This window comes from Enoplosus armatus, chromosome 9 (genome assembly GCF_043641665.1).
Source record: "Enoplosus armatus isolate fEnoArm2 chromosome 9, fEnoArm2.hap1, whole genome shotgun sequence".
Classification (NCBI taxonomy): domain Eukaryota; kingdom Metazoa; phylum Chordata; class Actinopteri; order Centrarchiformes; family Enoplosidae; genus Enoplosus; species Enoplosus armatus.
Genome location: NC_092188.1, coordinates 25268430 through 25283025, shown reverse-complemented (window position 1 = coordinate 25283025; position 14596 = coordinate 25268430). Strand labels below are relative to the sequence as shown.

The 14596-nt window shown below is 43.0% G+C and overlaps 1 protein-coding gene across 1 annotated transcript in view; it reads right to left on the bottom strand.

Annotated features, from left to right (window-relative positions):
• LOC139289959 (IgGFc-binding protein-like) overlaps positions 1 to 8476 on the bottom strand; it is a 33527-nt gene extending 25051 nt beyond the window's left edge. The window contains exons 1-10 of the mRNA XM_070911631.1: positions 8471 to 8476; positions 6322 to 6369; positions 6101 to 6231; positions 4706 to 5358; positions 3981 to 4405; positions 3659 to 3822; positions 2214 to 2390; positions 1308 to 1533; positions 816 to 1061; positions 6 to 107 (exon numbers count right to left, since the gene is read on the bottom strand). Coding sequence (XP_070767732.1) covers positions 6 to 107; positions 816 to 1061; positions 1308 to 1533; positions 2214 to 2390; positions 3659 to 3822; positions 3981 to 4405; positions 4706 to 5358; positions 6101 to 6231; positions 6322 to 6367 — 2170 coding nt within the window. The 5' untranslated portion in view covers positions 6368 to 6369; positions 8471 to 8476. The remainder of the gene's footprint in view (positions 1 to 5; positions 108 to 815; positions 1062 to 1307; positions 1534 to 2213; positions 2391 to 3658; positions 3823 to 3980; positions 4406 to 4705; positions 5359 to 6100; positions 6232 to 6321; positions 6370 to 8470) is intronic.
• Positions 8477 to 14596: the final 6120 nt, after the last annotated feature.

The window sequence follows — 14596 nt, the reverse complement described above, 5'->3', positions numbered from 1 at the left end:
CTTACGACAGTTGGTGGCCTCTCTCCACTCACGGCTGACTTTCACTCCTTCAGACAAGCAGGCGTCATCATAACTCTCCAGGTTGTCACAGAGGACATGTTTTGCACCTGGACAAACACACAGACAACATTAACACAATTATTATTTACAGGCACCCTTGAGATTACAGCATACTGTAGATCCTGACATCCTGAGACATTAAAGACGTTTGTTGCAACAGCTACCCCTGGATACCCCTTACTGACCTCCTAAAACACTCAAGAACCAAGGCAAGACAAAGACTTACAAAATCTCCATGTCTTCCCCATTTTCACAGAGTTTGCTCAAATGAGTGAAACCCGTGTTAATGTTAAGTATCAAGCAATCAGATTTGCAGTGAATGGACAGTGACCACAGTGGCCACTGTCCATTCACTGTCATAATTAACTACAGAGAGTTAACGACATCTGAGAGCCTGCTGTTTCCCCCTTGGTTCCGGCCTTTATGCTAAGCTAAACTCCTGCCAATGTTCGCGAAATGCATTTCTATTTCTTTAAGGCTGAAAACTGCTGAAAAATGATCCCATTTAATATGTAAAATGTAACGTAAGTGACCGAGTAACGTCTGCGAGCATGAAATCTGGAGGGGTCTTTCTACCTCGGACAACAGACAAGCAGTTAAAGCGAGCGCCAAGGAATGCACAAAAGAAGAATTTATATTTCCATTAGTGGGCATGTGACTGGATCTTTACATGAAACTGTCGCCTGTCGTGAATGTGAAGTCATGAGGGGAATTCCGTGTCGTGAAATAATGCCCCAATTCAATGACGGGCTCACCTTTATTGACGCAGACATCGTAGACACAGTTGTCCAAGTACAGAGTCGGGTCAACCTTTTTGAGGCAGGCTGAAAATGGCCCGTCTTCCTTCGTCAGAATCCCACAGAGTCTGGGCAGGCGGAAGTGGGCCTGTTGCTGAGGCGAACAGCTGGGACAGCGACCACCACAGTTGTCGTCACAGAACAGATCGCCGTCCTTCACCTTCCACTGCTGGATCATCTTCAGCACAGCCGAGAGACGGAAGCCTGTGAGAGACAAAAAAAAAACAAAATGCAAAAACTGCTGTTTGAAATGGAAGCATTTTAATGATTCAAAGTTCCCAAAATTGGTGGTGCGAATGGTTTGAACGTGGATGCCATTTCTCAGCTTAGAAAAAAGTGAATGAACCATGTAGTGACCGCAAATCTTTAAGTTTGAAATGAACAAAATGAATCGAATCCTCAATGGGATCCATTGTTACATTTAGGCCACCCTTCATGTCCCCTCCTCACCGTTTGGTACAGGCAGGTCATCTCGCCTGTCTCCGTTGTAGTTTCCACAGAGGCCTCCGAGGTGTTGATAGTAGGAGGATGGCACCGTGACGTACAGCTTCGTGTTCCAGTCGTACCTCACAGTCAGGCCGAAGTCGGTGCTGAGGGAAACATAGGTTCCACTTTGCTTTATGGAGACCTTGCCGCCCAACAAACTGACGGGCAAGTATTGAAGTTCTCCATTCACCTGAATAATAACAACAGAACAATACTTAGAACAAGCTGCACGTCTGTGACATCGCACGCGGAACAACGGTGAAACGTGTGAATGTATTGCGATGCAAGGTCAGCTTGCGAGAAAGCGAAGTGCGAAGAGAACCAGAAATCATGGCTGGTGTACAGCACGGCCATTGTAGTCCTCAGTCCTCGCTATCACTCTGCAATATGTTCTTATATTATCTACAAAGGGTTTGGATGCTGAAATACATTTGAAGTTGTGATTACGTCATCACCGTATTTGTAGACTCCAGAGAGAGAAATAAGTTTCGACGCCAGTGACAAATCTTTTTGACCATACACAGGTTATCATTTTACGATTAGTGAATAAATGATGGTGCATCTCTCGACCCTCGATGGTAAATGATTTGCTGTTTCCGCCAAGGGGATTACCACTAATCCTAGGACCATGACATTTTAGCATGTTTCCAAAATGCTAAAAATACACTGTACTCTCATGAATGCAACATCATTTAGAGTTTTTGAGCAATGCTTACAATCTTAATTGCACCGATCTTAACCTGGAATTATCTCAGCCCCTGGAAAGGGGCATCGCCTGCCACATTTGTCTTGCCCGACGTGGTTAACCTCAGTCTTGTACATCTGCACCACCAGGGGAACTTTTTCTCAGCAGGTTAGGGAGTCCGTTACCTGCACTCTGCCTCGGTGTCTGCCGATGACAATTGTCTGCTTGTGAACATCGACGGATACGGTCCTCACAAATGAGACTCGGCGGCTACCTCGGTGGTTGTTCTTGGTCATCACAGTGAAAGGCAGGAGGTCGGACGCCTTCTTTTCAACCGTTGCCACGATGTAAGTGCAGGTACCCTGAAAGACATGTTATTAGCCAACTGAAGCAAAAGTCCATTCTAAACATTTTTTTTGGCACCCCATCTCAAAGAGCCACCAGGAACAGTGAGTTCTGATCAGTGACAGAAGGGGATTATTTCTGAAACAAAACTGAAGACAATACGCGCAGTGCAATAACATCCAGCTTGGAGGTTCCTTTACCGTTCTGTTTGAAAAGGGTCTAATAAAACGACTCACAACCTTGGTCAGATTGTACACCGTAAATTTGGAGGCATGTCAAATTGGGCAATGACACGACAGTAAGTCACATTATCCTTCTGAATCACTTGCAGCGTAGTGCTGGCATTGGTTTTGGTTCTTGCGTTTTGTCTATTCAAGAACGGCACTTACCACAGATACATTTACACATTGATGCGTATGTTGGCTTCGGCCATTCTATTGTGCATAGTTTCACGCCATATTACTGGTTTGTTTGTAAGCTGCAGCAACACTGACATTGGGAGAATTCGGTCCTTATAATCGATGACACTATCGGAATTTTGAAGTAGTCAGTTTTGGTCGTGAATGCCCGAAATCGGCCACCGGCGGATGTGCCATCAGAGTGAGATCAACGTTTCGCTCATGATTGTCAACCTTGATCTGAGACGGTCAAAGTCCATACGCAGTATATGAGGGCCTTTAGACGCAGTTTTTGGTCTTAAATGAACTCACAGTGATGACGCAGGCTTTGCTCTATGTCGGTGCTCTAAAAGCGACAGAGAGGACCAATTATTTCTGTGGAGTAGAGCACTTCAATATTTGCTTGTACAATATATTATCAGCCAATCAGGACGAGCGTATTTTATGAGCCACTGTGGCAACCGACAGAGCTTTTCAGCACTACCAGTTGAGACAATATTCCGCAGATGATCAGGACTATCAATCATCTTCGCCCTTTTGACGCTGTCCGACTGTTCTTATGGCGATAATTTCTGCATTAATCCAAAATCCCATGGAACAATCCCATTGGCTTTTAGTCGAGGGAACCAGGAGATGCTAACTTCCGGGTTGGCCTCTATTGGAGTGCAGAACGAGTCGTGTTTTTCTCTATGGCCTAGTCCCTTGCTTAAAATAGTGTGTGGCAGGTAGGCATCATCATATTGTCCCGCTCCAGCAGCAGAGTGACAAACATGGCTGTACATTTTGTGCGAAAGCTCAGTTCATGAGAGCTGGTACAAGCACGTCCCAGTCCAGTGTGTCCCTGCTGGCCAGTCATCGCCGGCCTGGTCAAGCTGTGCCAGCCCTACCTGGAAGTCGTAGCGTCGGCCATCAAATGTGTAGTAGTGGGGGTCACCCATCACGCGGCAGGTTGCTGTGGACACATGGACACACGACCCGCTCACGCAGCGTTCCTTCTCTCGACATTTCACCGCTTCACAGGGATCCGGGGGTGGTGGAGGGGGAGGCAAACCTGTACGAAACGCAGACACACCCTAAGTGTACTATAGTTGCCTCATCACTTTTCTCTCATCCTTTTCAGCTGTTTTACAAAGTGATATCTGTGTGTGTGTGTGTGTGTAAAGGAATCTACGTGTGTGTGTGTGTGTGTGTGTGTGTGTGTGTGTGTACCTTCAGAACAAATTCCAGCAGTGCCATAAGCATGGCGGTGTTTTCCGCCGAAGACATAGACGGCCATGGGAGCATCACCTTCCACTGTCACATGATTCTGCAGCTCCCCCACCTCCACATTAGACCACACCCAGCGTGCGTGGAATGTCCTCCACTTGGGCGAGAGGCACTTTCCCTTCAGGCACACCTTCACACTGCCTGCCCCCTCCCTCTCTGACACAATGGCAACAGTACTTTTAAGGCCGCCCACTGTCTCCACTGCCCAGTCAGTGGCATGCTTGCTGGTGGGAGTCAGCGTTATCAGAAAGGGATCGTGTGGCCTATTGTTGCTGAGAAGCAGCACCATCACTTTCTTGTTGCTCTTGACGACCAGCGGGTGTTTGAGGATCAACTTCCACAAGATGTCCCCGGCTCTCTTTAGCTTCCTGTTGGTGTAAGTGTAATAGAGTTACTCGATTAGATGTAGTGTAGTTCAGGTTTAGATGAACTAAGGAAAAAAAAGTATTTTGTGCTGTAGGTATAGAGCTAATTGATATATTCAACTTATATATTGCGTGATATTTTTCAGCACACACAATGTTATTATATGTTCGATGGATGTGTATGTGGCCTCGTGTGCATTTGGACAGCTAGGTAGGTGGACAGACCGGCAGACAAAGAGAGACAGACCTCTTGTTAGCCTCGTCCGTAGCTTTAACGGTATATTACAATGAATTGAACTCAACTGTTTCTCTGGGTGTTGGCCCTTGTGCAGCGTCACCTCAGTGTTGTCTTCAGCGGCTACTATGATTGCCCAGGTCTTGGCCCCACAGCGGGTTTTGGGCACTATGTATTCTTTACTCAGGCTTCTCACTGGGGGGAGCTGTTCGTACACATGCTCACACTTGTAACCCAACGTCAGACACTGGTGGCCTGCTAAGACAGCTACGGGCTGCTGGGATTGAATCCGCGTGCCCGTCAAAGTGCTATGGCTTCGTAGAAGGTAGGATGCATAGGGTGCCAGGGAAATGGTGACTGCCTTCCCGCGCCGCCACCTAGACCCACCTCTCAGCTTCAAATCGGCACCAGGTGTGATCGTGACCTGGTTGTGGCTTTTGCCGTTAACGATAGCCGCTAGCCTGTCCAAGTTGGTTCTGCCTCCCGGTGTGTACACAAAGTAGTCAGTACCCAGCTCTCCCATTGGGGAGACCACTGTGCCGTCTCCCGTGGCGAAGCAGAGGTTGAAAGCGACCACAGAGATTTCGGCGCTAGATGAGATTCGGACAGCTGAGTTTGCCGTAACGAATTGCTGCCGCAGCTCGGACCCACGCGGCAGAGACACCCAGCGGCTCTCACCTGCTTTGAGGGTCAGCCGTGTGGAGAAATCCACTGAAGTCACCTGCAGATCAATAATGTCTGAATTTGTTAAACATTCGCAAAAAACATTCGATCCAACAGGCCGGAAGTTCTTTCTTGGAATATAAGAGTAATAACACAGCTTTACTGACTCTACGTCAAGGTTTGATGAAGTATTTAGACTTGTGATATCACTTTAGCCTCATTCCAACTTTCCAAATGACTTCAACAACAACACATGGTTGGGCATCAGGTTGTTCTCGACCATTTAAGACATGCAATGTGTGACTAAACATGCTCATTTAACATGGCGTAAAGGAGCGTGTAACTCTAGGTGAAGACACAAAACGAACATGGGGTGCAAATGCGAGCAGAAATCTCCCGGCCCAGCACACATGGGCGTAGCTTAGCACAGCCGGCTACAGTTGCGCAAACAATGAATAAAGTCAAGTTAATACATTTAAACTATGCTGCTCTGCTCCTCCTCTGCATATCTGACAAGACTCATTCGTGTCTTTAGAACATGCCCCCCCCCCCCCAATCCTGGGAAAAACACGAGTTGACCCCCTCAATATAGCATTGCAAACATACCTACATCGTTTTGAACATAATAATAATATGGATGTACGAAAACAATGTGTTTTTAAGTTTCGAAAGATTGTGTTACTCTACCTGCAAAGCCCCCTGGAATTTCCTTCCCTGTTATATTTGTGTTTGCCAAGATGGCGGCATGCTGCAAGCCGCGTGAGGGGGTAATTCAACCTTGACTGACCCACGATTCTCACCTGTATGTGAACGTTGGCGTCAGAGCCCTGAGCGGTCAGAACCACGCGGAGTTGGCAGTCTTTTCCAGCCTGCAGGTAGTTAGGAAGGAACGTCGTGATGAACTCCTTCCCTGTGGAACAACCATGACATACTGGAGAGGAGAAGAGAAGAGATATTACAAAATAAAATACGCTTCTTTTTTTTCTCGACTTAGCCCCCACTGTTAATGTTGCGGTCATACCTGCCAAGAGCGCAGCAGCCAAGCACAACAGAAGCTTTTCCTCCATAGCTGACAGAGAGAGAGAGACAACGGGGGAAAAAAAAACATTTTAAACAATATGTATAAATGTTAAATAATGAATCAAAGGACAAACATGCTTTGGAAGCATTTAGAAGACGAGTTAAAGAAAAGAAGGACGGTGCTCACAGTACTCCTGTCATCACTGGTGTGTGTGCATCTGTGTTATTTGTGCTCAGTTACAGTCAGAGGTTGCTATTCTCTGTGTATTTCATATATTTCTTGATTCATTATTATTATTGATTATTTCAATATATATTTATATACATATTATTTATATAAGCATTTATATATATAATATGTATATGCGGGTGTTCAAACTAACAAACCCTTGTGCTGAAGCTTAGAAGACAAGGAACACTGGTGGCACGAGCCGCTTACATTGGGCAGAAGAGTAAGTTGACCGTAAGTTTCATCAAAGAATGTGCCATCCAACGCCCCTTAATTCCCATGGTTTTAAAAACATTTCCAGAGAGCATGAAGGAAGCCAGGGAGGGAATTTTAGGAGGTGATAGTCGAGAAAGAAAAGCTGGAATCGGAGATGTACAGGTAACGTTAAATGAAACACATTCAGAAGCAGCCTTGGGAGCAAGGTCATGGAGACAGGAGAAGGTCTAATTTATCTCTTCTATCTTTAATGTATCTTTAGAAATTAAAGCCACAATCTCTTATGTTGAAAATGTAGACAAAAGGGAGGCAAAAGTTTAAAAAAAGCACGCTGCTATGTCATATTTCTGTTTTCCATTTCTTTAAGTGTTAAGTGGGATAAGTTGTTGACGTCAGGAACTGTTGTAAACACAGTAGTAAAACTGGCAGATTGCGTCATCATGAAACAAAATCTACATTTTTTCCATCTATGAAACACTGTTTAAAAGTTTAAACCGGTGAATTCCTCATCACTCACACGTGTCACTCCGTTACATATTCTGCTGATCTGTAATGAGGACCAAAAAAATTACAGGATGTGGATCGAGATTTGGATTTAAGCGAGAGGCACAGGATTGGTCCATCCATCGGAGTCAGAGTGTATTATCATTCTTAAATCAGCATCTTGTCTAGTCAGTGTAAATACGGATACTTTGACCAATCAGAAATGAATGACATAGGTCTGCACTATAAAATGCGTTAAAACTGCCTGATGATGTTGATAACTTCATTGCGCACGTTTCAAAAGGTCAAATAATTTAGATAGCTTGAACAATCACGCTGAATTGTCTGCTAATGTTAACCGCTATAAGCGTTTTGAACATGCAACCGGCGTGAATGATGCGTTTGCATTTTGACCTGTCAGTAATCACGGATAAGTTAGCATTGTGGCGAGTTCAGAAATGAGCTAGCATTGGCTAATAGTCGTGGAAGTGACAGCAGTGCAAGCATCATTAGTAATGGTAGCAGCAGGGGTTCAGCCACAGACACTAAACACATTGCACTAAAGCTGCAGGAGCCTGTCTCATCAGTCACATTTGCAGCTGCTGCAGCTGCATGCCATTTCTCGACTGGACAAAAACAAAAGAAACGCCATGGTTTGTTAATCACAAGATGAGGCGAATTGCACAACGACATATGTACGTAAAACATGAATAACGAAGGACAATCCGTAACTAGAACATCCAACTTCCAAATCCGAACGACACAATGCTGCGTACTGCACAATGTGTATTGGTGTCACGTGTCGGAAACAGTGAGGCAGCGCGATTGCACAGGCTGTTACAGGAGGAATGAATTCAATTTGTCCAGAATCCAGAAAGAGTTCAAAAATGAAGAAAAAAATCATTTAAATCAGATTTTCAGACATTCATGCCCACAGCGAATCACCAACAAAACCTGTATTGCATAGTCAATAATGGAGAAATACTAGTTAAATAGTCTATGTTGCCAACTTTTCCCTGCTTTTGAGACAAAGTTAGCAACTTAAACACGTAAAATAGTATATCGAGTATATATAGAACTACATTTAGTCATAGTTTCTAGAGACAATACAATCAGTTACATTTAAACACTTAATAAAGTTGAATATTCTCATTAAATGGTACATTATCAAAGTATAATCCCCTGCCCACTACAATCACCACCAGAGGTATGCACACTGTACCTGTCGTTGACCATGGAGGGTGCATCAGAAGGAAGCAGGATGGAGGGACATTTATATCAGTGAGAGTGTGTGCAGGGGAGGAGGGGGGGGGGGTGCACAGACATACATACAGAGACAACACAAAAAAATCACATGCCGGTGTTCAGTTCTGGCTGAATGAAAAGCATATTGGATATTGGTGTTGCTTGTGTTTGTGGTGTGGTTACTGTCAGGAATAACAGGCGAGCACGGGAAAGGTGGAGGCCCCGACATGGGCGTGTTTGACAGGAGAGACACTCAGACAAGTCAACAATCCAGTCATGCTAATCCAGTCACGCTAATCCCTTCTCTTTATATTTCCTCTCTCCGGCCCCCTCTCATCTTTGTCTTCCCGTTCCACCCTGATGGAAGACGGATCTTGAGATCTGCTGTTGATGTGGGCTTTTTGCTGGGCTGGCTGAGCAGCTCTTAAGAACAGTTGTGCTAACTCTGTAAGTAAGGCCCTCATGAAATTTGATTTTAAATTGCTCCCCCTTTTGTCTTATTTGACACATACCCTTTAAAACATTGCTGACTGAACTTTCCTGGTCCCTGCTGATTTAAAATTGTAAGTTGACTGTGCGCCTTAAAGACACAAAAGTCGAAATAATCCCATCCCACAATTTTTCAAGCTATTTTACTTATTTTCTCTCTTTTATTTTTAAATGCAGCCCTTCTGTTACTTAATGAGAGACGGTCATTATACATATCTACAGTATTATATATCTGTATAGTTCAATGAATATTGTCAAAATTGTCAAATTACTTCAATATACGGTGCTTAACAAATGTATTAGACCCCCACCCAGTGTAAGGTGTTTGCCACCGCTGCCCTAAATGAACAGTATTGCTGATTACCAAAATATTTGATGTCTCTGTAATGCTTAATCCACCAGTATGTGCAAGCCAAGCTCTTTAATCAAAATGATATCTTTAATGCTAAAATATAATTATTGTTGTTATCCATGAATTCTCAAATTTACTGTTTTACAAAAAAGCAGAAAAACATAGTAAAGCACATTATTATTTTTTGATTGAGATGCCAAATTACAGTTATTTACTTGCATTCCTGAACAGAAAAAATTGTTTTGTGGTTGAAAGAATGCAAGCTGTTATCAGGGTCAAAGGAGGTCTTACAGAATATTAAGATTTCTGGTTAATATATGTGAATAAGGACTATTTAGTTGGTCTAGTTTGTTATTTGCCTGATAAATAACAATACAATTTTTAGTTTGAAACAAGTTTTTGACAGATTTCTAAAATATTTGTGTTTTCTCATTTTTATGACAGGTGGTCTGATAAATTTGTTAAGCACTGTATACATCACACTAAATCACAACGCAAGTCAGACATTAGGACGTTCCGGACCTTTGCTTGAGGACATTTTCTCTCACTGGACCTCTTCGAATGTTTAGTTGAATACCCCCTGCTCTATTAGAAACCCTGTTATTTTGTCGTTATTTTGCCACACTTGACCTTGCACGTGAAACTTCGGCTTGACCAGGCCTTTACTCCGTTTAAGGGAATGTGTTGTCACATAATGTATATAGATAAGAATTTAAAAATGAATGAAATCAAATGAAATGATAATGGTGACAGAAAGGTCCCTTGTCTGCGATGTTTTGACCTGCCGTACACTTCAATACTATGAATTCAAGTTTCAGGGTCAGTGTTCTAACCATCTGGGGTTTTTTTTTTTTTTTTACACTACATCCATTTGGCTGGCCCTGCCTGCGTTCCCTCGCAGGCAGGGCCTGGTTCATTTGATGTTGTCCCACAGTGTCACCAAATGACGTGGCATGAGTTTGCTGCCTGTAAAACTAACATGTACCAAAGGTGGAGATGGGTAAGCCCACTACTTATGTAGACAAAGACACGCATACTAATCCACTTACCCTGTCTGTCTCTCATGGGTGAATGGGTATTATAACTGCACAAAACTGTTTGTAGTGGCAGGAGGTGGTGTCATGGTAAAAGGGATTTCCTTTGAACTGACTTCAGTTCAAGTTTTGCAGGGTGAAACCAAACATCATAAACTGGCGAATTCTATTAGAACTGACTTTCATGGAGTGTTTTACGGCGACAGCAATGTGGAATCTAGGGTTGAAGAAGTCTTGCTGTAACACCAAAAATCTACATTTGCATGAGATAAAAAGAGTTTCCTGGAACAAACAAACTGCTGTCCCACGCTGTCAAAGCTCCTTCAGTTATCAATGCACAGTAAAATGAGCTAAAAAGTTGGGTGGGCAATTTTACGGAAGCCCAGTATTTATATTCATCAAGTTTCCAAAATATCCAATGCAGAAAACTATGAGCTTCTGGGAAGAAAGTAAATAAAATGATCACACGCTCCCCCAAGACGAAGTCATACATGAAAGTGAAATCAAACCGTTGTATCTTTCATATGTACTCAGTTGGTAATGTTTCTAGGGCGGAATGTGGGAAGAAATGTCTTATAGTGATGAATGATGGATATATCTCGCTGGAAGAACGTCAAAAATGAACATATGCACTTTTAAGAATGAAGATTTTAAAGAAACTCTGTGTTGTACTTCTTGTTCAACATGTTTTTTTTAATCTTTGAAAGGCAGAAACCAATTTCCCTCTCACTGAAAGAACCTCCAAATGAATCAAGTATTCATAGAAACTCAATTTACCTGTTTCTACTGGAGAAATCGTTTTCCAAGAGATTCTGGGAAGAATATAAGTATAAGTGTCTAAATAATCTAAATTATGTTAAACTGTAAAAGCCAAAGTATTAAAAGAAACTCATATTTTTACATGAGCTTCTTTGTTGTCCGTCATATTTATCAAGTTATTCATGTTTCTGATTGAGAAATACGTTTTTCTTCCGGAAAGCAATGAGGTTTGAAAGGTTTGACCTATCAAAGTGTGAAAACGATCTTATCTCAGTGAAAATATCTCAAAATTCCCCAGAGGAAGTTTTTAAAGAAAGTCAAATCAATATGGATGAGGCTTCCCCTGGGTCTTCTCAACAGACAATATGTTAGTTGGGTTCAGGAGTTCCTCAAAGTGCCCTTTCCACCGCTCAATAATATTCCCAGTCAGGGTCAGCAGTCCCCCCCCCCCCCCCCCCCCCCCCCGATGAAAACAGCCTGAGCCAAGCCCTGCTTTCCCCTCCTGAGTCGTCTAACAGTTTGCCAGAACTTCCTTGAGGCCAACCGAAAGTCCTTCTCTATAGCCTCTCCGAACTCCTCCAACACCCGTGTTTTTGCTTCCATAACCACCGAAGCTGCAGCCCTCCTGGCCTCCGGGTACCCCGTGCTTTAGGAGACCCCTGGGCTAACCAAGCCCAAAAGGCATCCTTCTTCAGCTTGACGGCTTCCTTCACTGCTCTTAGGTTGCTGCCACAACAGGCACCAACGGCCTTCTGGCCACAACTCCAGGCAGTTGGCCACAATGGCCACAATGGAGTTAAAGACCTCGCGGACAGGGGCCTCAGCCAGATGTTCCCAGTTTACCCTCACTACATGTTTACCAGGTCTGTCCGGTAGCCTTCCCTGCTATCTGATTGATGATCATATGACCACAAAGTCGATCATCGATCTTTGGCCTAGGGCGTTCTGGTGCCAGGTACACTTATGAACCACCTGTACTCAAACATGGTGTTTGTTATGGTTAATTCATGACTAGTCCAATAACAAGCACTTCTCAGGTTTAGATCAGGCAGGCTTGTTCCTCCCATTCACCCCCCTCCAGGTTTCTCCATCGTAGCCCATGTGAGCATTGAAGTCCCCCAGCAGAACTATAGAGTCCCTAGACAGCACCTTTTTCCAGGACATCACCCAGAGACCAGTCCAGCTTTGGTCAAAAAGGGTCAAGGAGATTACAAACAACAAAGTCCTGGTAACCTACACAACAAACACTGGCAGGGGTATGAGTCAGAGTTTCAGTCAAAATATGTTTTATTTTTTCATTTATGACTGAAACTCTGACTCCTGTGTTTATGACTTAAGAAAGGGTGAAAAAGGTTTTTGTCAGGAAGTTCCTAAGTTCCTTACATTTTTTTCATCTGTGAAAACCAGTAAACAAAAAAAATAGCTTTAGCCAGTGAAAAAAAAGCTTTGCCAGGATCATTTTTTAAAAGTTACATTTGTGTGAAAACAGGTGAAAAAAACATAAAAACATTCATGTTTTCTGCCAGGTGAGTTTGAATTTCTCCATGCACTCTAAACTGTATATTGTCTGTATTTTGATTTTTTTTTTTCTCCCTTGCCTCTCAGGGCTTCGTGTAGTAGCCCCCCTTTCCCTTCTCTAAGTTTTTAATTTTATCAAAGTGATTTTACTCGTACTTGAGTCAAATAGTCTAGAACTCTTTCCATCCTTGCAGTTTACATTGTAAGGCTTTGTGAAACCAGTGAATAAAATGTCCTTATTGACCCCATAGCGTTGCCTCTTGCACCACACTGTGGACAAACTTGACATTTTACCACCTCTACTGGTAAACTGTGTAACAAGTTCATTACCAGAGACAAACAGCACAGTGCTGAATTTTGAAAGGCCTTCCTGCTGGACATGATTTCAAATATGGAAGTAGAATTTGCGATTGAACCCCAAAAAGTAAAAGTATGCCAAATAAAACGAATGAGCTCGTGTTTCTGTACCACATAGCCGGGATGGATGGCTGGATTGGATGGCCAGTTTTGCCACACAGAGTGGCGAACATGTGAGCCAAGCCATGAAGAAAATAAAGTATATATTACATTTATGTTATATAATGTTTCATGTCATCTCACTGTTACACGCATGTCTTTATTTGATTTGATTGATGGATGTCCATTACGCAGATACATTCTGTGCAGTTCTTTGCCTTTTACTTTAATGAAACGCTTGCATATTACATCATACAGTTTTTACTTCATTGTTAGAAACAAAAGTCCCCAGTTTTGAGAGCAGGTGACACAAACACCTGCCTCAGACAGAAAAGCTCTGTGCCATGTATCCAACCTTGGCATGCCTCTGCAGTGATGTCATCACAGGTCAAGTCTACGGTCTTACAGATTTTGACCTGGACATGAGGGCTGCATTCTGAAACTTCCCATCACCAAGTTAAAAAACAAAAAGACAAAAGTCAGTATGGTGGAATATATTCACTATTGATATTCTTAAAGGGTGCCCTGATGGTCTAGGGGTTAAGGTTCTGACTTTGAGCACGTTGACCCTTGTTCACGTCCGGCTGTGGACCTTTGCTGCAGGTCATTCCCCCATGTCTCCGCTGTGGAGCTGTGACATCTTTCTATTGTTGGCTATCAAAAAAGGCATCAATAAAGTGCCCCCAAAAATATATCATATTTTATGTATTTACCATACATCACATCTGTATAGTTTACAAACGCCCCCCCCCCCCCCCCCCAAAAGTGGGTGCATAATATTCAACAGACCGACACAAGGATGAACCAAATAGGTGAACATTTTGTTGTAATTATTTTTGGCTGTTTTATCTTTTATTTTTTGGGACGTGATTTACTTTTCATTCTTTGTTTTTACGTTTGTAACTTTGTTTTGTAAGGTGTTATACAAGTAAAGTTATTATTATTATTATTATTATTATTATTATTATTATACCATACAAGTGACATTTTCTTTACTTACATTTAGTTACTACAAATGGGCATAAATCCTCAAAGATAGCTAAAATTAATACTATTATGAAATTATTACTGTTATTAGTAATTAGTGAACATTTGAAAACAGGCCAGCATTGCCTAAAAACCACCAATCACAAAACTGTATCCAAAAGAATGCATCTTATATATAAATTAGAGGTTAAAGGGCTTCACCACCTACACCTACAATACAAAGCTGGGCAGCTGTTGCCCTCCGTAGCTTCTCCCACCATCGTCAGCCCTGCAGGCCCTTCAAGGGGCTCTAGCAGGAAGATGAGGTGCCTTGAGGGGCCCCAAACGCAACATGTGTATTCTCCTGTGGCTGCACACACATTGGGATGCTGCCACCACGTTGTTCACGTTTCAACCACATCCACCTTCGCCCTCTGGAAAAAAGAGGCATGTGTTGTGTGCAGCAGTGTCTTGTGAAGTGGCCCATGTGCATGAAGCGGAGTGCAGTGCCCTACTTGAATGGCACCTT